The sequence below is a fragment of the Sparus aurata genome, chromosome 15, assembly GCF_900880675.1.
Source record: "Sparus aurata chromosome 15, fSpaAur1.1, whole genome shotgun sequence".
In the NCBI taxonomy this organism is placed as follows: Eukaryota; Metazoa; Chordata; class Actinopteri; order Spariformes; family Sparidae; genus Sparus; species Sparus aurata.
The window spans coordinates 14939026-14963036 of NC_044201.1; the positions used below are offsets into that span (position 1 = coordinate 14939026).

Below are 24011 nucleotides of genomic sequence, written 5' to 3' on the forward strand. Positions count from 1 at the left end.
CATTTCTCAATTAAATCAGATGAGTCAGACATGTCAAAATATTTTGAACTATATTCCAGACATCTGTTTCACGTCCCTTATCTTGTAGAACAGCACAGCCGGGCTATAACTAGTATTTGGAGTCTCCAGATCTTCTGATTCAGCAATAATCTTTCTACTCACTGCACCATCCTGCTGCCTTATTTGTCCTCATGTACATCTATCTGTGTGTCCTCATGTCTTTCTGTCTGTGTGTTTGTGTGCGTGGGTCAGTTCTGGATGTAAATGATGAGACGCCCACCTTCAACCCCAGCGTGTACAATGTTTCCCTGAAGGAGAGTGTCCCTAGAGACCACATTGTAGCGCGCCTCAGCTGCTCTGACAACGACGCCGGCCTCAACGCCGAACTTAGCTACTTCATCACAGGTCAGAGGTCACAGTTGGGCTTGATTTTGTGTGTTTGTGGGCTACAGTGTTGTACAGTTTTGGGGACCATGTGCACATACGGTACCTTTGTCCATCCATCCATCTCTGTGTGACTTTGTGTCTGAGGTGAGCTCCTCTTGCATGCTTCTTTTAATGTTATGGCTGTACTATGTCAGTGTGAATTGGTATGTTTAACTAATAATATGTAAATTAATTTGTAAATGTGTTTTGTGCTCTGTATTTTTAGGTGGTAATCAGGATGGTAAATTCAGCGTGGGATTCAGAGACGGGGTTGTTCGGACTGTGGTTGGCCTAGACAGAGAGACCCAGGCAGCGTACACTCTGGTGGTAGAAGCTATAGGTGTGTCATGAAATCATACCTTTTCATAATGATAGAAAACCTTTATCATCTCTTATCATCCTCACCTCACAATCTGTGTTACAGGCAGACTTGTTTTGTTTGTGATCTTCAAAAGCTGCTCCATTGTACTCTTGTACAGCATTGATAGGGAAAACATTTTCAGACTATTGCTCAACTGCCTTTGTTCCTGTTTGAAAAGAAAGAACAAAAACTCTGAGGTTTTCCTGTTTTGGTAACCACTGAGTCAAGCTGGCTTATCTGCAGAGGGGGCCAGAGACACAAGAGAGGAGAGAGGAAGCATGGATAATGTAAAACCTTGCACAAGAAACAGAATTACACATATTGTCCTAATTCACAGGCAGCTGAAAATGACTCTAGTTTTAATGAGCCATGCCTACATCTATTTCAGTCGTCCGCCCCGTAAAATTAGCATTAACCTGAATGATTTCTGTTTCTGTATCTGAATGTAGACAACGGTCCAGCAGGCAGTCGGAGGACAGGCACAGCCACTGTATTTGTTGAGGTGCAGGATGTTAATGACAACAGACCCATCTTTCTGCAAAACAGCTATGAGACCAGCATACTAGAGAGTGTGCCTCGAGGAACCAGCATCCTTCAGGTACAAAACACACACACAGCTAAACACACCTAGCAACAAACTGTCAATTTATTTCTTAACATAACAATCACAAAACACAAAGAATCAGGAACAGTGGGGTCTCTTTTTGGCTCAGGTTGTATACGTATTGTCTGTATTGGTAACTCATTAGGTTTTGAGACCACCATGAAATTGTACTATAAAATAATGCCCTGTATCTGTCTAAATGTACATGAATTAGCAGATGGATGATACTTGGGCATACACAATGTGATTAGAAGTCAAGTTTGGTCTTCAAAATAAAAGTCATTCTGTGAAGTAGTGCCTTGCTGTTGGAATATTGCTCACTGTGTCTTGTTTAGTTCGGATCCAGTTTATTCCTGTGCTGCATCAAATTCTGAGAGAACTGTAATCAGGTTGAGTTGTTGTCGGATCAATTCATTTTTCTCTCTTGCGGATCTGCTGAAAAAGAACCCCTATGCACAACAATGTCACCCACCAAAGAGTGTGAAATGATCAGTCATTAAAAAACCCGGTGTAAACCCTGCTACAACGGCTGTTTGATTGCCTATTTTTTAAGCCTTGTTTTGTTGCAAACCTTATTTGCTTAAAATTCAAAGTATGCTTTTATGTACTCCACAATTAGTATTAGCGATGTTCAAATCACCAACCATGAAATATACCATGTATTGCTTCTTTTCAGTCAGTTAGCCCTCAACCGGTCCTCAAGTCAGATTTCAGTGACATAGTCAAATAGACATGGCATAGTGAGGTGGGGCTCCACGCTGGCTTCCGGCTGTGGTGTCTGTCGGGCTGGAGACTGGGATGTACGAGTACTCTCACGCTCATATGGCCTGCGATGGGGTGGTCTTCTGAAGGAGAGATTGTAGGAACGCCGATATGAGCCCAGCCTCTTCCACACCTTGAGCTGAGGCTCACTGGACTGGCTTCTTCCACGGGTCAAGCTCTCCCCTGGGCCACAGCTCGCCTCGGAGTCCCCATCCTGTTCTGAGGGCCTGCACACTGCCAGGAAGGCCGCTAACCCAGCCAGCAGCAGTGATAAGCCCAGCACTACCATGATGGTGAATTCTGGGTCGTAGTTGTCTGAAGAGTAGGATGGAGGCTGTGAGATGGTAGTGGTCAGGTTGGACAGAGTTACATTTTCTGTGTTGGAGGTAAAGGTGAAGTTGGAGCCTGGTTCAGTGGTGTTCATGTTGTCTCAGCCCTGGATGGAGAAAAACAACATTAGTGAAGGTCTATGCCAGCATGTTTTTGTGTGCCTGTGTTTGGGTGCATGTGTTCTGTGTATATGTAGTCAGCCTTTGCCAAAGTGCCACAGTAGCTCCCTGCCTCACTAACCAAGCCTATCCAAGCTGAGTGGGTTCATTTTCATTTTATTTGGATCATACACTCAAGGCTTATGATAAACATACACACACACATACACACACATGCACAAATACGCAAAGAAACGCCTGCATGCACATGCAGATGCTTTGAGTGTTTGGCATTTGCGGCAATTATGTAGCTATTAAATCAAGGACTACAAAACAGTCAATGCTTGACAGGCTTTCTTCAATGTAAAACAAATTGGGTTTATTAAAATGCCCCTTGTAAAATGCAACGCACCCACCTCTCCAACCCCGGTCTCCAATTATCCCCCCTCTCTTCTGTGCACCCCCATCTTCAGCATAGTAACATTTGTAAATGTCATCGTCCTTAATTCAGCGGAGACAAAGCATGGCTTATCGGTTTAAGGGAAACACATTGGGACGTGAAATTATTTTTAAGACCAAATGCCAGGAAAGCTGTGAAAAGGCCAGTGGAGCAGGATGGCTCGTTAGAGAGTCAGTTCATTAGTCAGCGCCTGCAAGCACATATGCCACACACACACACACACATACACACACACAACTATTCAAACACAAACTTTCTTCCTCACCCACACATACTGTAGACTGTGCTGCACATATTCGTGATTAGGCACGCTGCTCTTAAGCTTGGCAGCTTAGCTGTTAGGTACTCTCCCTCTCTATCACCCCACATTGTTGCTCCTGCAGATCTGTCCACTCAGCTAGTTTTGAAACAGCCAAACTCGTCTTCTCAGGAACACTTTTTCTAACCTATTCACATTTGTAAAGTTTGACCAATTATGCGTCCGAGTTCTCCAGTTTCCTAGTAGTGTTATTGCTTATACTTCCTATTAGATTTGTTTGTTTTTTTTCCTTTATTTGCCACTTGATTACTCTCTGATTTATGGTATTTTTCACTGTTTTATCTGCATAGTGGTAGAAAAAATCAATGGAGAACACAGGAACAGCTCATAAATGTCAAATGTGGAGCCTCTGTTCACTAACACTCAAATCTACTTTTCAGATAAGTCCTCAACAAACTAAAACAAATGGATGCAACAGTCTCCACATACTCCCTTAGACAATGTGCAGTGACTCAAGCACATGTCAAGCAGCTCACATGCCTTTTAGGGTTTCAAATTCCAAATTGAGACTTCACTGCAGACATAAATACATTTTGTAAGAGCCATTAAGGGGATTGTTAGCAATCTCAAGACTGAAAAGATTTGGAAGAATTTAATTATGTTTACTTCTAAAATGCTAAGCAATCAACATTTCTTTCCCAGATTAAACCTATTTATTCGAAATAAAAACCTTGAAAAATGTATACTCACACCCACACTTTAGACACTCTTAAAAACGGCACCTTGCTTAATTCCAGTAACTGAGGTCAGACCTGTTTCTTGGCTCCACACACTTGTTTTTCCCCCCTTAAACTGCTGCTTTCCCAGAGACAGAGGGGAAAACGCTGGGGAGGAAGAGAGGAACAAGGAGGAAAAGGGGGTAAAAATGTGGGGAGCAGCATTACGATTAAAAGATGTCACTGTTGTTTTAATCCCAGGGGGCCAAAAACAATAGTGTGTTTCCTGAACCACACGGCAGCTTAGTGAATAATCTCCCAATGCTTACACTCCACATGCTTACACTTACAACATCTGGTTCTGCAATGTAGTCCTACACTTTATACACCCCTTTTATGGCCTAAGTGGTGCAGTCCGCTGTGTAATACCCTATTCATCACTCACCAATCTGACCCCCCAGCCTCTTTTTTCTCCCGTCTCCCCCTCCCCTCTCCTCCTCTTTCTCCTCTTCTCTCCACATCTCTTTATAAAGCTAATGAGACTGAAGTTGGGCCCCTCTTCACAGGGGGAGTGAGAGAGAGCAAAGGAGGACACACAGGGCAAGATAAAGAGAGAGAGAGAGAGAAAGAGAGAGAGAGAGTACGAGACTGCAGAGTGTGTGTGTGTGTGTGTGTCTGTATGTGTGTGTGTGTGTATTTGTACGTACCCGAGTGCATGTTCATGTGCTCGAGTGTCTTGAGTGTGGGTCTCTGTATGCTATTGCATATGCACTTTGTAGGCACCTCCACAGGTTTTGACACATCCACAGAGGAGCGGGGTGTGACATGAACTCATCCAGTGCCAGCGGCTCTGTGCCTCTCCGGATTCAGAAGTCAGTCTTATGACATGGCCCATTCACCAGCAGCCCAGCATGCTGCACTATTTATCTGTGTACGCTGTGGAGCCGTGCTGTCTGTGCTGGGTTTAGGTTTTTGGCTGCTTTTGGCTATCTGCCTGAGAGAGAGAGAGGTTCTACCATTACAGACTGACTGCCAAGTCATGTTGTGGTTGTTGTGGCAACAAGACACTGGGCACCAGCGGATATGTGGTGAATGAGGGAGAATACCGATTTATCCATCTGTTAGTAGAAAAGAAAATCTGTATAAAATGTACAGTGTATCGTGTGACTTTATGGAGATAAACACACCCCAGAGGTAAACACTGAACAACAGACTCTCTGGTAACTAACTCCAACTGCTCAATTCTCATAGAATGAGAGATACATTTGTCTCTTGCATATTTCTGCACTCCTTGACACCATTGTTAAGTCAAGTCAGTTTTATTCATAGAGCCAAATATCAAAAATCACATTTCTTCAGGGGGCTTTGCAATCCGTACCGTGTCAGACTGCAAAATGAAAAGTGTTTTAACTTTGTAATGGTAGCAAGTGTGAAGAGGGATTCATGGCATTGATGCACAATGATAGGAAGTTTTTTGTCCCAATCGGCAGAACAAGGGTTGGCAACTGTGGATTGAATTTAGGTTGAATTTTCTATTTCATCTTGTGTTTATAATCTGGTTAGGTTTAGGCACAGAAACCACTTGTTTAGGGTCTTGTTTTGGCTTAAAATACCTGTTTTGCCATAATCACAGCTGGACATGTCCGATTTTCCCTGGTTTGTCACCGCAAACTCAACTGGATATCGTCCCATGGTCTCCTTAAAAATATCCAGTGGTGTCAAGTCTAACACTAGCAATACTCTCCACCTACAGATATTACAAGGGGTCGCAAGACCAGCAACATGTAGTGTAAACATGAAATGACAGAATCAATATGGCATGTCGGCCTATGACACATACAAATGTGGACGTATCAGTGGTTTGCAGGAATGTTAACTGCCACTATTTTTTACTGGGCTGTTTTTGTAAGTGAGTATTGTGGATTTGTTTGTGTCCCTTGTTTGGTAAGTTCTTACTGTAAGTACCTACTCTCTGCTTGTGATTGTCTTTACAGGTTCAAACTACAGATGCAGACCAGGGGGAGAATGGTCGAGTTCTATACAGGATCCTCACTGGTAAGTGCTGCTCTACTTTGATTTTCGTACCAGGTGGTCTTTGCTCACCTTTTCTGCACTAGTTTAAAGCATTTATTTTTTTGTGTGTTGTTAATAGATGATGAAAAAACATCTCCAAGAAAAAGTTTCAATGATTCAAGCTTTTGACGTCTAGTGCTCTTTTTCTTGTCTGGCGGCAGTCAGTGTGTATGAGGCTGCTCCCACCACAGTGAAAATACCAGTAATGACAGGTTCTCGAAATGTTAAATTGCATTGGAAGCAACTAAAATTGTCTAGACCCAGAGACTGGATTAAATGTTTTGCTAAAATGTGCATTTTTGTAGACATGTCTTTTCCTGTCTCACTCTCCCTCTCTCTTTCTCTTTCTCTCTCTCTCTCTCCCGCTCTATGTTTGTTTGTGTGTGTCTGTGTGTGTGTGTGTGTGTGTGTGTGTGTGTGTGTGTGTGTGTGTGTGTGTGTGTGTGTGTGTGTGTGTGTGTGTGTGTGTGTGTGTGTGTGTGTGTGTGTGTGTGTGTTGGTGTGTGGTGCAGGGAACAGCAACAATCTCTTCAGCATAGACAGACAGACAGGCCTGGTGACAAGAGGCCTCAGGGCTCTGGACAGAGAAACCAGCAGCTCCCATATGTTGGAAGTGGAAGCCTACAACAGTGATGAGGGCAGCATGAGGAGCTCTGTGAGGGTGAGGAAGTGGAGGACAGCTGGGGGAGAATGGGGAAGAAGCTGGTACATGTGCAAGTTTCATCACAGTGCTTCATAATAAATGTGTAGTTTCCAGTATTGTGGAAGTTATTGGTCGGATTTATTATAGAGGATGAAAATTTGAATATTCAAAAGAAAAATGTGGTATACTTTTTAAAACTGCACACTCCTGTTGACTCCTAATAACAAATGTATTCTAGAAATGCAGATTTAAGGAGATCCAGGATATGTGATATTTATGCTTGTGGTCTCAAGCACATGTCATTTCCTCAAACATGATATGTATAGTTGATGCACATATTGTATGTCTTACCCGGCAGGTGATCATATATGTGGACGATGCCAATGACGAGGTGCCAGTGTTTACTCAGCAACAATACAACCGTCTAGGCCTGAGGGAGACAGCTGGCATCGGCACCTCTGTGATTGTGGTGCGTGCCACAGACCCTGACACTGGTGAGTGCAGTTGTTTGATGTCAGGTCTGGCTTTCGACTCTTCACAACATCAGGTTTTACCCAAAACAGAAAGCTATTTAGCTGACTGTGGCTTTAAATTTCCAGATTCTGCCCAGGTCGCATTTCTGTAGGTCAGTTGTTTGCAGGTCACCAACCCTTACACTAGTGGGTGCCACTCCAATGTGGAATATCAAATCCTGTACAGTTTATCTACCTTGTTATATAACTCCACACAAAAAATGGCCGTCCCTTTAACTGGCTTTCAAATCTCCACTTCTGCTCAACAGTACAGACTTCCTCTATTCACTTCCCATGTTGTGCAGTGTTTTTCAGTTTACTGTATGACGCATCTGGTGCTGTGACATACATTTTCCAAATCATTAGAGCACGCCTGAAACAAAACATCAGCTACAGAACAGCACGACGGAAACAGTTTTAAATAAAACACAGAATGGAGGAAGCTGTTGCTGTGCTGTGTGTGTATATATAGCTTTGGTGTAACAATGTTGTTACGTTTTCAAGTTGAGTATCCTAGGAACATGAAAAATGCAAGTTTAAAGTGGTTATTGCCTACTTTCCCTAACATCTATCCACTTCTTTTTTTCTCAGGTGATGGTGGTGCCGTTGCTTACGCCCTTGTATCCGGCTCAGATCGCAAGTTTGAAGTGGATGTGAGCACCGGCCTGGTTACCACTGTGGACTACCTGGACTATGAGACCAAGACCACTTATCTTATGAATGTCTCGGCCACTGACCAGGCTTCACCTTTCCACCAAGGCTTTTGCACGGTCTACGTCACGTTGCTTAATGAGCTGGATGAAGCCGTGGCCTTCCTCTCCGCCGGTTATGAGGCTTCATTGCTTGAGAACATCGCCACAGGGACAGAAGTTGTGCAAGTGCAGGCCCAGTCGGCTGACAACTTGAACCAGTTGACCTACCGTTTCGACCCTGATACGTCACCTGCTGCCCTGGCCCTCTTCAAGATAGACAGTGTCACGGTGAGCTGGGGAGCAGTGGAGGAAAGGTCCCTAATGATATGAGCACAATGCACATGCCTTCTTTTTGTATACTTCAAAGACTACACCCACCTTCTGTCAAATATGTTCCATCCATTAACCGCAGTGCGATTCAATAACACCTCTTCCTCTGTGATTTAAGCTAGCACTCTTGTTGCTGCACGACTGTAAGCTGATCAAAGAGCTTGTTTGCTTTGAAGTCATTTGTTTCCTTTGATAGACGAGAAATGGGGATTTTCTTTTGGTTGATTCTTGTGATGTGTCGGTATTTCTCTACCTCTGTTCTTGCTCCTTGAGTGTCACATTTTCTATCTTGTATGGAATCTTTATGAGGGTGGAGATATTTGCTGATGTGTGTTGTGTTTCAGGGTCGCATCACAGTGACCGGCCTGCTGGACAGAGAGAAAGGGGACATGTACACCCTGACTGTTGTAGCTGATGATGGAGGACCTAAAAAGGACTCCACTGTGGTACGCTTCATTCCAAATTGTGTTGATTCATCTTTCTTTTCAAGTACATAGTTCTATTTTACAGTATGGGTCTGTTCTGTTGTAGAAAGCTTAATGGCATTCCTATTTTCTTCATTGCATCTTTCACTGGAAGAGCAGAAGGTAAGACTTGCTCTTCTTTTTAAATGCTACATGAAATGTATTCATATTCTGTTTCTTAGTATTTTTAAGTTTTGGCCATTTGATTCACCTCAAAGGTAAGTATTGCATTGATAGGGCAATTGACATTGACATTTGAGCTCTTCTCTTGACAGGTTTCAATCACCATCTTGGATGAGAATGACAACAGTCCAGAGTTTGACATCACATCTGATACCTCAGTGGACATTGCAGAGGACTCTCCCATGGGGAAAAAAGTGGCAGTGGTGCTGGGAAGGGACAGAGATGCCGGATTAAATGGACTGGTGAGAAAAAAGAGGAACGTTGGGGAAAAAACTGACTCATTCTGGTGGATACAGAAAAATCTCCAATTAAATGTAAAATATGTTATATGTGGCACTTAAACATTAATAAATCGCCATTAACCATGATTTACCAGGCTTCAGAAGAGTGAATATGAGAACTTACAAGTTATATTTGACGAACTTTGGTTTATGTTTCTTTTCATATGACATGAGTACTATAACTGTTGACTTCAGCACATTACAGTCCATTAAGTCAAACTGAGCTTGCCTCAGTTTCACATCAGCTTACTTTGATTTTGACACCTCAGCATAGTGGTCCACTAAAGTTGACCACAAAGCATTTTTCTCATCACTTCTAGCTTCCATACATGCTTGCAGACAGCTACATACTGTTAACTACATGAGTTTTTTTTATTCTGCTTGTGCTAATCCTGTCTCTCAGTTATGATTTCTCACTTACACCATGGCTAATTTAGTTTCTGACTGAGCATAAACTGCTGTTGTCATGTGGCATTTTTATTCTTTCACTCTCAGTCCCACCCTCCCCTGGTCTCATTCTGATTCAATATTTTTTCTCAGGTCAGTTTCACTCTAGTGGCAGGCAATATGGAGGATGTGTTCAAGATCAAGACAGTGAACCACACCTATGGGGAGGTTTATGTCAATGCACCTCTGGACAGAGAGTCAGTAGACCGCTACTTACTGAAGGTCAGCCGGCAATCCACATGTAGTTGTAACATCATTCACCACAAATCTATATGGACATGTAACTTGTAGACACTTATTTTTTACTTGCACTACAACACTGACCTATACAAATAATAAGTGACCTTTTATTAGGTTTTGAACTGATCATTTCAAAATATCATTCAATTCGATATTTTTGCATCAAAGACATGACACAGCATCTTTCACAAAGACATTTAGTGCATACACTCTGATTTTAGGCAATGTGTTCAAATGTATGGTCAGGTTTACATACTAGTAGACACCAGTGCATGTGCGTGCATTTACAGGTGCGTGCCAGTGACAATGGCTCGACTCCCAGACACACAGATCACTCCCTCACCATCAATATCTTAGACGTCAATGACAATGCACCTGTTATTGAAAGCCAGAGGGGCTACAACGTCAGCATCAGTGAGGTAGGGACGCCCTCACATATCACATGCAGCATGATATTCATTTTATCCAAGCTTGACTTATCTCTGGATTTTCTTTAGTTTCATCAATAAAGACGCTCTTTTGATAACGTAAATCGTAGAATGTTGGAGGTGGTACGTCCGTCCTCCGTGTGATGGCTTCAGACCGAGACATCGGTCCCAATGCCATGCTGTTTTACTACATCACCGCTGGAAACCAGGACCTGACCTTCCGCATGGACCGCGTGACTGGAGAGATGGTGACGCGGCCGGCCCCTCCTGACCGAGAGCGCCAGCAAGAGTACCGACTCACTGTCACTGTGGAAGATGATGGAACGCCAACTCGATCGGTAAGATTTAAGGAACAGCAGGTGATATGTCAACATATCAGATACAGTTTTTGTTGTTTTTTCAAGTCTACATATTATGATGAAATAATGTATCTTTAGACATCCTTTTTTACGTACTAAAAGCAGTAACCTCTACAAAGAGGTGTCAATCTGATCGGTTTATGGTGAAATGAACTTGGGGGGTGCCTTTAGGGACTTTAGACGTCTCTGCAGCAGAACAATACTTAATTATAATGATGTTTTGTCACACATTGTACCTTTATCAATACATTGCACTTAGCCATATTGAAATTTCCATAATATTTCAGTTAACTGGGTGGCTCTAACTTCTCTTGGAAAAGAGGTTTTAAATCTCAATGAGTTTTTTACCTGGTTAAATAAAGGATATATATATATATTCACATAGTCTGCACTGTAGGTAAAATACAGTGGTGGAATGATGTTCTGTATGAGCCGATCAGCTGTGAAGGCACAGGAAACACCTTCTGTAAACAGGAAAGCCACACGTCTAATTTTCCAAAAGAGGAAGATGAATGTTGCTGCTTTCCTGTTTAGAAATGTCACATTTAAAAGCACAGACAACATGAGCTACCTACATATATGCCTGCATTAAGAGAAAGTTGCACATATGTGGCTGTGTGTTTTTTATTTTTTGATTGCCTGTCTAGGTCACACAGTACAACCCTATAATAATGATCTTCCTGCTAATATGTTATAAAAAGCTAATGTAGAACTGCAGAAAAGCACTGAAGGGTGGAAATGGCCAGCAGCACTCATATCCTCCACCCATCCAGCTCTCTGTCTCTTCTCATAAAACAAGATACTAAGATTGTTTTATCATTTTCTCTCCTCAATGCCAGTCTCCCTCTGGTGTACACCATCTTAGAGGCACACAAGTGGAACAACCTTGTGCCGTCTGTAATGGCTCCCTAGGCAGCAAGTGCAGCACGTCCATGTGTAGTGATGGTTTTGGAGACCTGCCAGTTCAAAGGAACAATGATTTCAAAGACGACACATTGGCTTTAAGGTTTAAGAGCTTCACTTTATTTTACAAGCTACAACTGGGACAATTTAAATGCAATATATAGAACAAACAGGCTTTAGCAGAACTGTTCTGTGTCGATGTCTAATGGAAGTTTTTTTACAGTATAAAACAGACAGTTAACACATACAGATGCAACATTGCATGCAAGTGTGCACACACACTTTTAAAGCAGACCACAAAGTTACTCTTGAAACTATAACCCGGATTTTATAAACACACACACACACACAAACACACTGTATATACATACCCTGTCCTACACACTTGCTACACATCATTTGGAGATAATTTCCGCCGAACACCTGCTGTACACATTTTACCTCAATATGACAAAACCACCAGTGGTTTCTCACAATCACACATACGCAGACTAAGTAGGAACATCATTGCATCACTTCTTATTTTTTCTCAATCTACCATGATAAGATATGGTTACCATTCCAATGTCATTCCGCCACTCCTTTGCTAAACAATATTTACTTTTTAACATTCCATTGCACCAGAAAAAACATTAACATAATCATCTCAACAAATAAATCAAGGCACATTAAAAACAAAAAAAGGAAATGATTCACAAAAACAGCGTTGAGACGGCAGTGATTTAAACTGTTTTATGATGGTGAATCTGTGAGGCTACATTCATCATTTTATTCTTTATTATTCAACTGTACACACGTGAGAATGCCATTCATAAACTACTGTGGTCCAATAAAACCAACAGTTTGTTTTTCCATATACTTAGTGCACTTTTCAGCACTTTCTAAATATACTGTATTTAAGGCCACTGTGAAGTGCTGCAATTCTGAGCATACAGGAAGATAGGAAAATATTTAGAGCAGCAGAGCTGAGAGCAACTGAGGTAGGAAAGAGAGAAGATAAATGAAGCTGAGGCCAAGGGGAAATGGTAAAGGAAAACACTGTAAAGCCTTAAAAACAAATTACTCAACTTCGACAAATTATCGCAGCTCTCTGACGATTGAGCCTCCTTTGGCATGAAGCTATTTGAGCACTTTGTTAAAATGGCAGGGATGAGAGAAAACCTGACGTCGCTTTCACACCTGATTCATCATCTTTTTTTAGTTCCAGTTCGTTTTGTGTTCCCATTGACTTACTAAAATTGAAGTGAGACACATTCACTGGACAGTTTTGGTTAGTCTTGTCTTACATCATCAGCGCTACACAAAATCAAAATTAAGTTTACTCCAGTAACTGATGGCAATTGATAATTAATAATCATCACTTCTGTCAAATAATATTGGCACGAAATTGAACAGAAACAAGGCACCTGGTTTTGTAAACTAACAGAGGAGCTTGTTGCTGTCACTGAGGCAGCAATGCTTTGAACCGCCAAATCATACAGAAGAATCCAAGCAACAGTCTAATGTTTAGACCCCTTTTCAGTTTCGAATTCACTTTTTTCAGTTTGTTTGAATTATACCAAGCAAGTCAGATTGCCGCAAAAACTTTTTACCTCTCTTAACATGGCGGAACCCTCACCCACACCACTCAGGGTTCTTCTCAATCATCGGGCATCCACAAACCATTGTCAATGTTAAGATGGAACGTCACAAACAAACCCAGCCCCTGCCACTACATAAGCACTCACAAGCAAAACTTTGCTTTTAGCCTCCAGCTGTTGTCGCAGGTGGAAATAGTTTTTTTGAATAAAGAAAACGGATTCCATTCCCTCCTGCGGTCCAGACAATGTACAGACAACAATCCCGACAGAAGTTATTGTGAGACAGAAGAGGAAGAGAGTTGCAGGACTGTCTCCAGATCAGCAGTTAGAGCGATGAACAAGGGTTCTACCACCTTTAAACCTGCAGGAACTCCGGAGACTCAAGGATGCTGTCTGGAATAGAAAAAAGTGCAGGTCAGTGAGAGCACAGATGTGATAGCAGGTAATCCACATGTATCAACCTGCACAAACACACAGTTCATGTCTGTATGCTGACATGTGGATATATTCTTTTAAGGGAGTTTGCACATTTGAAACTGTACGTCCTGCCCAAAATCTTTTCAAAACAGATCTTGTTAAAACTATCATAATTTCCGTTTCCCAGCCTCTGTCTCCATAGACTTGTACACAGAAAGACTAATAAAATTCTCAGAAAACGACGTGTTTTACTGGAAAAGCATTACAAAGGGGAACTAAGACGCTCTACGTCTGAGTTGCAACATGCTGAAGATAAGAGGGAACTACTGCACGTCAAATTCCGCTCAGCTGAAGGTCAGCGGGCCAAAAAAGATGAAGACAAAAACTGAAGTGAGGCTTTATCCACGTTACATGAAACCTTAAACAGACTGTGTATTCTGCATTCGTTTTGTAGACTGCTGAAGGAAATGAGCCCTTGCAGGGAAAATCCACCTTGAGATATGTGTAAGATAGGGTTACAGTTTGTGGATTTTTGATAGTTTATCAATATTTGTGGGGCTCTTTAGACGAGAAGCAGAGCTATAATCTGAGAGGCAATCAGGCAGCGGAAGTTTCCATCTGTCACTTATCATAATCGACGGTTTTCCCACTATCAGCATTTTTACACATTACCAGAATTCTATTTGGGCACATGGGGCAAAACTGCAGCATCTGTGGCCTAGTTTTACCTTATTTCTGTACTTGTCACTTCCAAAATGTCAACGGACCAACTGCTCTGTGTGTAAGTGAGACATGCTCATGTTTGAACACTAAACTGTTCAGGGTCATAGCCATAACATATGTGATGGTTTAGGGTGGATATTCAGTAAGTTTGCTTCTGTACCATCACAGACCGTGCTGGCAGGAAACGGGGCAATCCACCTCAGTATGCCTGGAATGTCTGCGCAGGTGCCCCGGGAATCGGTAGAAAAACACTCAGGATTGAACCCCTTCACCGTAACTAATGTTTCAGTATTATTTCAAGTCGAGTTGGAGAGAAAGGCTGAAGGGGCCATTAGTGTTAAATGAGAGTGCTGATGGGTGGAGAATGACTTGCGAGCGAGGCTAGAGAAGAATTCAGATGATGACAGCATAAGGAGCTGGTTTCGGTTGTGTGGGGAGGAGGAATTAAACTCCCTACACCGAATATTTTTTCATATCAGAGACAACCCAGCTGGTTTGAGTGTGAGCGTGCAGTTTTGCAAAAGAATGTGAACATCTTTCCGCCAACACTTCCACCACACGCAGGATGTTTCAGCAAAAGTATGAAAAGCCGGGGCTGTTCTTTGATTGCATCAGAGTCTTTTAACATACTGAGTGTACATTTTGAAATACGTATTCCCAGAACTATGTCCTTGTGTAACACTATTACGTGCAAATACATAAACACATTTGTTCATGATTTGAGTGAATGATAAGTGAGTCAGACTGAATGCATTCAGAATGTAGTCGATAAAGCATGACCTACAAATGGATACAGTGCACACCCACTCCAAAACTGAGATAATTCATACTCAGCGTTCCTTGTTACTGAGCTGCTCTGATAGAGGTATGAGACAGGCTAAGGAGCTGAACAAAACAGAGAAGAGGTTAGATGATGGAATACCTCAGCCTATGCTGGGTGATTTTTTTAGTTTTTCCGCTTTTTTGATAAGCGTCTATAAACAAGAAATGGCAATGTGTCCCATCTTACTGTATATCCCTTGTATCAGTTTCTCTGTTATGGCTTGAATACTGTGTGCCCTGTATTATAAGATGCTGTGTTGTGCAGAGCTGCAACAGTTAGATGATTAGTTGATCAAAAGGAAATTAATCAGCATCTATTTTGATAATCAATAAAAAGTCATTTTTCAAGCAAAAATGTCAAACATTTGCTTGTTCCTGCTTCTTAAATGCGAGGATTTGGTGCTTTGTCATTTATGAGAGTCTTTGGGTTTTAGAATGTTGTGTTGACAAAATAAGCAATTTGAAGACGTCACTTTGAGGCTTTGTGATGAGCAGTTTTCACATGTATTTTTTTTACATTTTATAGATCAGAAGATAAATCGTGTAAATAATTAGCAGATTAATCGATAATGAAATATAATCATTAGTTGCAGCCCTAGATTTGTGTTTGTCTCCTACCTTCTACTGGGAAGAATACGTCCCCATGCGCAGGAGGTGAAAGGGGGGTTCCCGGCTCAGACAACAGGTGGCGTCCTGTCTCTGAGGATTGCCTGGTCATGATCTGAGAAACAGTGCGGGTCTTAATCTGTGGCGATCCCCCGAGAAACACAGGGTTCTCATGGCCATGAGCCTCGCTGAGCACACACACAGATCCACACAAAGAGAAGCGTCTCAATGAGTAAGACATTGCAAATATGACCTAAGAAACAGTTTCAACACTCATCTGTTGCTCAAGATATAAAAAATATAAAAAATACAACACCACAATAGTTTACAGTTGGCTGTCTACATGTAATTATTATGGTGAAGTTGTTCCTTTGTAATCCATAAAAATCTTTCCCCTTTGTGCCAAAAAGCAATCCAATACATTTCCCACAAAACATATTTCAGTGGCATACAACTATCAGTGTAAAGGCCACAGATTTCCTGGGCAGAAGTCCTTCTTGTTGTATTGTAATAAAAGTAAATTCTCCAACTGATTGTATTAATGTTTTGCTGGTGTTTGAAAGCTATATGTAGCTCTTTGGCAAACAAAGGTTCATAGGAATGACTTGCAGAGTTGTAACATGTTTGTCATTAGGTTGTTCGGCTTAAAATGTAACCATTGTGAGGGAAATGTTGTGGTCACCAAACAGTAGAATATCCATGTACAAAGTGTTATTATTCTAAAGAGCAGCTGTGTTTTGTAGCTGGTCAATGTAACCAGCTGCCTGACAGACTGTGGGAAAGCTTACCTGTCCATCCTCACCAGCTCTTGTGCACCTGGGAGAGAGGAAACAGGAAATGGGCCATTGTGAATGAATTGAAACAGAGCGGAACACCACAGATTGAGTGTGAATGTGCTTCCTACTGTGTGAAATACAGTTAATCCACCTCACTGACAGGAAATGTGTGTCGGACAAAACACTATGGGGAACCCAGTGTGAGAGATTTATATTCGACCCATTGCATGGCTGTGGAAATGATTGTGTGTGTGTGTGTGTGTGCGCGCGTGTATGCTTGTTTGTGCATATCAGTCATACATACGTCTGCTCGAATGGGCGCTGTGCCTCTGTTTGTACACAAGCACCAGAATAAGAGGCAGGGAGAGCAGAGCCAAGATGCAGGCTGCTACGGCCAGGGCCACTGGCACAGAGCCTGGGGAAGCAACAGAGAGACTGAGAGTTAAATAAACAGAATAGTTAGCACGTCATCTATTGACTATGAAGGCTTCAATGAGGTGCCGTACCTCCAGGTGGCATGGGATCCCAGACAGTGCAATTTTGAGTTCCATCATTTCTCCCTGGAAAGAGAGAACAAATTAACTATATGTTTCTCCTATACAGATGCAACAACTGTATATGACATTTACGGACAATGTCATAGAACACAATGAGGTTTCGTATAGACCACATAATGTAGAATCTGGGTAGCTAACATAAACTTGTTCTACTTAGTGACATTGTGAACGCCACAATGGTTTAACTTATTCCCTGATCAATTTACTATGTACTAATTTCCTACGCATTCACAGCCAAACATATGATGTCCTTACGTGGTGTCACTTGAAGAACAACGTGGCTATGAGGTTTCTGCACAACAGAACCATGTTTATGATCCACCTGGATGTCGATGACCATACAGCAGTAGCGACCCTGGTCAGCATGGGTAACGTTCTGCAGAAGCACCCAGAAGTTTTGCTCTGAAGATCCAAAATGCAATCCTGGCGGCAAGCTGTGGTTGCCATGCAAACGGCCAATTAAAGTATGGCGTGGGCCCGGTCCGCCCTGTACAGTGCTGGTCACTGTGGGGTGTGAAAAGCCAGCTGTCCTTCAAGATATCTTTGGGGTGCAAAGCACTGCCTCTCTGGTTACACAGCAGTTTGACAGTTGCACCTTCGGGACAGGTGTAGTACAGGTGGGGGGCTGATACACTCAGTGTGGAGTGGGCGTGGGACATCTCGCCTTTAGATGGAGAGAGAAGAAGACAAGTAAGGAATATATATGTATATATATATATATATGTATATATATATACATATATATATATATATAAAAATGTCAGGTGACGAAGAAAAAACATTTTTCCATGATACAAAATCTATTATATCTATCTAGTCATATTCAGGAGCTGCGTGGAACAGTTAATCTAAACAGAGTTTAAAAGGGTTGAAGATAAAAAACCCAACAATCAAGTTTATAGATAATTTCTGCTAATGCAGGTACCTCATGATGTTCCTTGGAAAATCATAGCCCTGATATCATTAGATAACATGTTAAAAAAGGAAATTGGTAAATCACACTTTTGTTTAAATTAGTTCATAAAATAAAGTTGAGTGAGATAAAGTCACTGCCTGGTACTACAAGTCATAACAAATAATCATAGTTCAATAACTGCCAGTCCCAGCATGGACTTAATGTCCAACAATGTTCTAAGCCCTATTTCTGAACACTACGCGCTTCCTGGTGTCTGTGTGTTTCTTGGTGAGCACAGTTTGTTTCCTGTTCTTCACATTCGTACTGTGGTTAGCTAAAGTCAATATAGTATTAACATCCTGTGGGAGTTAAATTGCCTGTTACCCTCAGACAGCCACAGATACACATATACAAGACCTCACCAACATCTGTTTAGCCTTCAAACCAAGAAAAGTATAGAAACAGACTTGTGTTCTGCAGTGTCTGATTATACAATGACTAATGCTGTGTGGTCCCATTGCCCACAAAGTGCTGTGATATAGTCTTCTCAGAAAACTCAGCAGATACCTTTAAAGTACATCAGGAAACCAAATATACAGCTGTGCGATGTTTCTCTTCATATTGCTTCAACCGTCCTACCTCTCACACACTGCCTTTAACCACATCCTTTTTTGACTTCTGCAGTGCAGCAGTGAAAAGCACAAATAGACAAACTCTTTAATGTGTGCTCTGAATGATTATTTCATTTTATAACGCAACAAACGAACATATCCACAGGCTAAGTCCTCTGAAACTATTCTGTAAATCTTGCTATATAATACCACTCTCTATAAGGGCCCCACACTACACAGCCACAGTACAGCATTAACACACATAATGAATGACTCTCATATATCCAGCATGTACAACAAGAGACCAGCTCTGTCACTCTCAGTCTTAAACAGATCATTACCCTCCTTATCTGTAACAGATTGCGGTGTGGTTTGGCATCCCAGAATGATCAGTGCTGCAAAGGAGACAGGAAGGCTACGTGTGAGTGTGTGTGGGGGTGGACTGCAGTGAAAGAGAAGCATGCATGCAAGTGTGTATTGTTGCAGTAGCACCATGGATCAGAGATCTGCAAGTATTTGAGGAGTGGACTTCCTTCCTGAGTCGCCCAGACACGCGAACACTGCACCCACTCCTCGCTTATGTCTGGCTCCTTAATTCTTAATACTGACTCTGAAAAGCTCCAGCTGCTGCTGCACGGCTTCTTACGGCCTGCAGATCTCAAGCAGGTTACACCTCTACCTACACCCCAATCAGTAATGATGTCACTGCAGGTTTTCTCCATCTAACATCAGAAACAAAACACATGCTGCTGATACATCACAGATTGGACTGCAACATGCTTGAAAGTATAAACCCACAGAGAGCAGTTCAGTAGCAGCTTTGTGTGATTCACTATAGATTTAACCATGAACTAAGTATTGGTTGTTTTTTGTGCAGTACCACTACTTTCCTGAGAGGGCAGCAGATGCATCAGGCCTTCTGGGTCAGCCAGAATATAAACGAGGAAGCACATGAGTTGTTCTAGTCCTAAATGTCATAACTGTTTTAAGTGGCAGGTTTACACTGTGCTGGAGTGGAAATACAGTAGCTGACCAGCCAGCAACCTTTCCTTTTTGATTAGCTGTGCATGTTTGTATATTCAGTAAGTGCACATCCTGTGTAAGTGTCACAGAGCGTGAGGTGCGTGCCATGTTCCTGTGTGTGTGACTGAGCTGTGGAGTAGCCATTGTGCGCCAGGAAAAGCAATAGGAAGAACAGGGAGGGTGATTAAAGTGAAACTGTTGCCCCCACGGCTGTTCCTGCCTGCGTGATGGGACAATAGGAGGGGAAGCCCTTTGCCTCTCCTGTTTCACACCCGCCCTGCCTTCCTCAATGCCCTTCTTTTTGACAACTCTGACCCCATTTACACTAGTGGAGATGGATTTCAGCTGCAGGATGGAGAGTTTCTGTTGAGAATGTGTTAAAATATACATTTAATTCTAAATATTGCCTGGCTGAAGTGGAGGTTGCCAGCTGGGAAATACTGTCATAATCATATGTATTTCAGCTATGCCTTACTTACAAGACCAGACCTTTGTAAACAGCTTTAGTGACAAAGAATGTGATTTTAAAGCATATAAGGTTGCAGCTGGGTGGTGTTAACATTGTGTCAACACTGTGAGCTGTCTTGATGTGGTTACAATCAGGTATAAACAGACAGCAAGCTTTGCCCCATGTCTGGTACAGACAAGGTTCCTGTCACTTGTGCACACCAGACATCCGAGTTTGGGCTCCATTATAGAGCTAAGTTTCCTTCTCTGATCTCCGTTCTCAGGATCCTGATAGCCCCTCAGGGCCCAGAAACAGGCTCTCCTTTGTTTTAAGGCTGAATGCCAGCCTGTTTCGGACATGTTGCCTCTGACAGCCTCCTTACATTCAGACATGCAGCACAGCCTGTGTGAATTAATTAAACATGTCTTCATACCAAGTCTAACTATTTGATCTACTGCAGCAAAAGTATACTTCTGTATACTTCTATTACTCTTCTGTATTAATAGGGTGATGATGCAGCACAGGCTACTGAATAAACCCTGCTGGTGAATCTAGTGTTCTTTCACTGGCATGAGTTTTTCTACCTGTGTTTGTACAACAGCTGCTTCCTCCCCCCACAAACACACCTCAAGTCCCACCCTTTTTCACACCTACTGTAATGGTAATGATTATCCAACCCATTACAGGGCGGTAATGAAACCAGCAGGAGGATCCCTGATTAGCCCCTCTACACACAGAAAGTTTCAGGTGAAGCTCCTGGCATAACAAAGACATAAATTAAGCATCTCCTCAGCCACAGGAAGTGTTAATATGTGGCACTTCAGGCCACCAAGTCATAAGAAGAAGTTGGTTACAGGTCAGTGAAGAAGGTCACCATGTGCAGGGATCCATGATATTTAATAATAGCCATTTGCTGTGTCTTTGTGCTCCAATTTGTGATAAACTTATTTGCGCAAGTGCTACTTAAACAACTTCCTCTTTATGTACGTCATTTAGCAATGTTACTACAGGATTGCATAATGCTGCTCAAAATGCACATTTACAACATCACTCAAAGGTTGTTGTTTTTTTTTTTAACTGCAGCAACCACACAGATTAAATGTCATTTGGAAAGTGCATATGGGCTTTTTATATTTTTCAAACAGTAAAAGTGCTGTATTACATAGTTTTAAGAATGTGACCTAATTATTATAAACTAGTTTGTCTGCTTCCTCTCTCATTTTTGATCCTTTTCACTACTGACAGTGTGGCTATATTGTTTCTATTATAAATATTTAAGATCTTTACCCACTACAGCTCTTTAGGTTGCTGTTTTTTTTTAACGCTGTGACTAAAAGCAGAGCCAAGGTTCTCTCAGTGACTGTCAATGTCATACCCTTGGGCTGTTCATAGAATCACCAGTGTGGGAAACGCGTCTTTACTAGAAGTATGAGGGCCACTGATGTGCGTGGGCATATTTTACTCATCATACTCTCGTCATACTAAGCATCCATTACCAAGCGTTCAGCTACAAATGTTTGACAGACCCTTGTGATACCCGCAAAAGTCAGAAAAGAACAAAGGAGCTCCCCCTCCTCCACTGTCTTCTTATTACTCATGCAGTGTGTGCCCACACAGCTGCTGCACGTCAACACACTCACTGACAGTCCCTCCCCGGTCAGGCCTGTTCCCGTTGATGAGATTGACCCAGGAAACCATTTTTTAGAGCTGCACCCTAATAATGACTTATTAATTTAGGACAGGGGATCAATGCACGACTGAGGCTCTGACACAACAGGAGGAGAAAGTAGCTGAGACAGAGAAGGAGTGGGCACTCACATCCTGTGGAGTTTATTGACCATTTCTGACTGTGCCATTGTCCTGCACAGGGAGTTAAATGCTTATCCCGACAGGGAGGAAAAGAGCCACTGATTATTGCTCTGTTTATCTCAAGTCATGTTTTGCGGAGGAGAAACCCATTATTGGCCAGGGCACAAACAGCTGTTTTCATCATAGGCTGAAAGGAAGGAAACTTCCAAACAAAGACGGCATATCAGGGCTGAAGGGAGGGCACCACGGGGACCTAAAGTTAGACTTTTTACTGGAGCCTCTTGAGTTTTACAGGTCTGCGTACATGATTTTTTTTTAAAAACTATAGCTATATATAGAAACATGCACTACAGATTGACTTTAGATAATTTGTAATAGATATCTTAGTATCTGGAAACATTTTAAATTTAAACGTGTTGTGAACAACATATAGGAAGATTTGCGTGTGGGGTGGATCAGACTCAAATTCAGCAAACAACACTAGTAGCCTTTGACAGACTTATCTCACGAGCTTATCTACATAAACCAAATCCTAAAGCCGACAACTGATAACCTCTGTAAGGTCTCAGGGGTGTTTGAGTGAAACAGACTGAACCCTGAAGGCAACAGCTGTTTCTCCTGTCTCCTCCAGCCTCAATTCCTTTAACTTCATGTAAAGTCCTTTAAAAAAAAAAAAAAAATCACTGCATTTTGATTAAAGCTGATTACACACTTATTTATTTATTCATTTATTTATTGTAAAAAGTTTGCCATAGCTCATTTTATTTCTGGAGGCACGGGTCCTTGAACTCACCATACACACAGCCCAGGAATGCCTCCCTGATTTTATGTACCAAGTTGTGTACGTTTCTGAATATTTTACGACTCTTCGGTCTAAAAACGTCCACGGCCAGTGTTCAATTTGCGGCTTTGTCGTAAAGAGTTAGTATAAGGTGGGTTTACACTCCTCTACATCCCATGGGAGGGGCTTTCAAAAACAGCTTCACACCAGATGTTCTGTCTCAAAACAACAGCAGCAGCACACCAAGTCTGAAAAGCGTGAAACCGTGTTCACTTCACGCAGACAACATGAATGTATACAAACACAATAAAATTAAAAAATCAGATAAAATAAGGGACATATCTGCAAAGAGTCTTTACAGAAGGTTTACGTCGAGGTCTTGCTCCACCTTGACGCACGATTTGAGCGCGGTTATTAAAAAGTAAACAGCAGCTCTTTTGACAGCCCTCAAGAGAGGCACATGAACTTTCTCCTGTTGACCCGGGTGATTTCAGACGTCCAGACTCAGGCTACGACACGGAGTTTAGCTCGGCCTGTCATTTACTTTCTTAACGAGCTGGAAAAAATAAAACGTATTGTTGTCCATCAGTGAGCCCAGTCCAGCGGCTAGTCACTTAAAGAAAGATGTCGACAAGTTGACACACGCCCGGACAGTAAACAGCAGCTGACAGTAGTTGGAGTCTCTTACCTCCAGCGATGTAAAGCAGAGCAGAGCAGAGCCAGAGCGTAAGCCTCTGTCCACAGAGTGATGTCCGACAGGGTAATACCCACTCCATGGCTGGCTGGATGTTGATGCCTCACTCAGACTGTTCTGCTGCTATTCTTATTCAACAAGGAGACTTTTTAAAAAAACGTTTTCCCCTCTTCGCTCTTGGACTAAACAAACCCGCTCAACTTTAAGCACAGAGAGGCAGCTGACAGGTCCTCGTCACTTTGTCTCCAAGTTGATGTGGTGCATCTGAACTTTGAAGCGCTGAAGTAACGTGACACAATGAGGCAAGAGGCTCCTCCCACTGCTGTCAAGAGTCTCTCTCTCTCTCTCTCGCTCTCTCTCTCTCCCTCTCTCTCTCTGTCTCTGTCTCTCTCTCTCTCCCTCTCTGTCTCTGTCTCTCTCTCTGCTACACCCTCATGAGTAGAGCACAGATGAAGCAGGCCAATCACAAACATACACAGAACCTTTTTAAACATTTAGTCTGCAGATAATAGTTTCAGTTTTAGTTTTTACTTTTTAGCTTCACATTAAAACTGTTTCGGTATACTCCTAAACAACTGAAATAGATGTTTTTTTGTTTTTTTTTAAAGATTTTTTCCGGCATAGACACCTTTATTAAGCAGTAGACAGATAGGAAATATGGGAGAGAGAGGGGGATGTGACATGCAGCAAAGGACCTC

General features: G+C 42.2%; 3 protein-coding genes across 5 annotated transcripts in view; 1 reads left to right on the forward strand and 2 right to left on the reverse strand.

The window, feature by feature from the left end:
• Positions 1 to 24011, forward strand: part of cdh23 (cadherin-related 23) — a 187034-nt gene that overhangs the window by 142309 nt on the left and 20714 nt on the right. The window contains 13 exon segments of the mRNA XM_030442554.1: positions 253 to 405; positions 653 to 766; positions 1237 to 1385; positions 6011 to 6071; positions 6602 to 6750; positions 7091 to 7226; positions 7836 to 8224; positions 8611 to 8712; positions 8851 to 8853; positions 9006 to 9155; positions 9735 to 9863; positions 10172 to 10300; positions 10420 to 10647. Coding sequence (XP_030298414.1) covers positions 253 to 405; positions 653 to 766; positions 1237 to 1385; positions 6011 to 6071; positions 6602 to 6750; positions 7091 to 7226; positions 7836 to 8224; positions 8611 to 8712; positions 8851 to 8853; positions 9006 to 9155; positions 9735 to 9863; positions 10172 to 10300; positions 10420 to 10647 — 1892 coding nt within the window.
• LOC115597011 (uncharacterized protein C10orf105-like) lies at positions 1416 to 4381 on the reverse strand. 3 transcript variants are annotated; one of them, XM_030442566.1, is made up of 2 exons: positions 4083 to 4381; positions 1416 to 2589 (listed from the first exon to the last, which is right to left on the reverse strand). In XM_030442566.1, the coding sequence occupies exon 2, from the start codon at positions 2575 to 2577 to the stop codon at positions 2095 to 2097; it is 483 nt and encodes a 160-aa protein (XP_030298426.1). In that variant the 5' UTR covers positions 2578 to 2589; positions 4083 to 4381; the 3' UTR covers positions 1416 to 2094. The 3 variants fall into 3 exon arrangements, with proteins under 3 accessions (XP_030298426.1, XP_030298425.1, XP_030298424.1); XM_030442565.1 differs by having other exon boundaries at positions 4057 to 4379; XM_030442564.1 differs by having other exon boundaries at positions 4051 to 4366.
• Positions 11669 to 17716, reverse strand: vsir (V-set immunoregulatory receptor). The gene is given in 7 exon segments (XM_030442563.1): positions 11669 to 13544; positions 15732 to 15907; positions 16508 to 16535; positions 16800 to 16910; positions 17002 to 17055; positions 17308 to 17542; positions 17544 to 17716. Coding segments are annotated over 7 exon segments (810 nt in total). The 5' UTR covers positions 17712 to 17716; the 3' UTR covers positions 11669 to 13506.

Excerpts from the sequence above, each read along its gene's own strand:
- LOC115597011 (XM_030442566.1), bottom strand. The coding sequence starts at position 2,577 with ATGAACACCACTGAACCAGGCTCCAACTTCACCTTTACCTCCAACACA.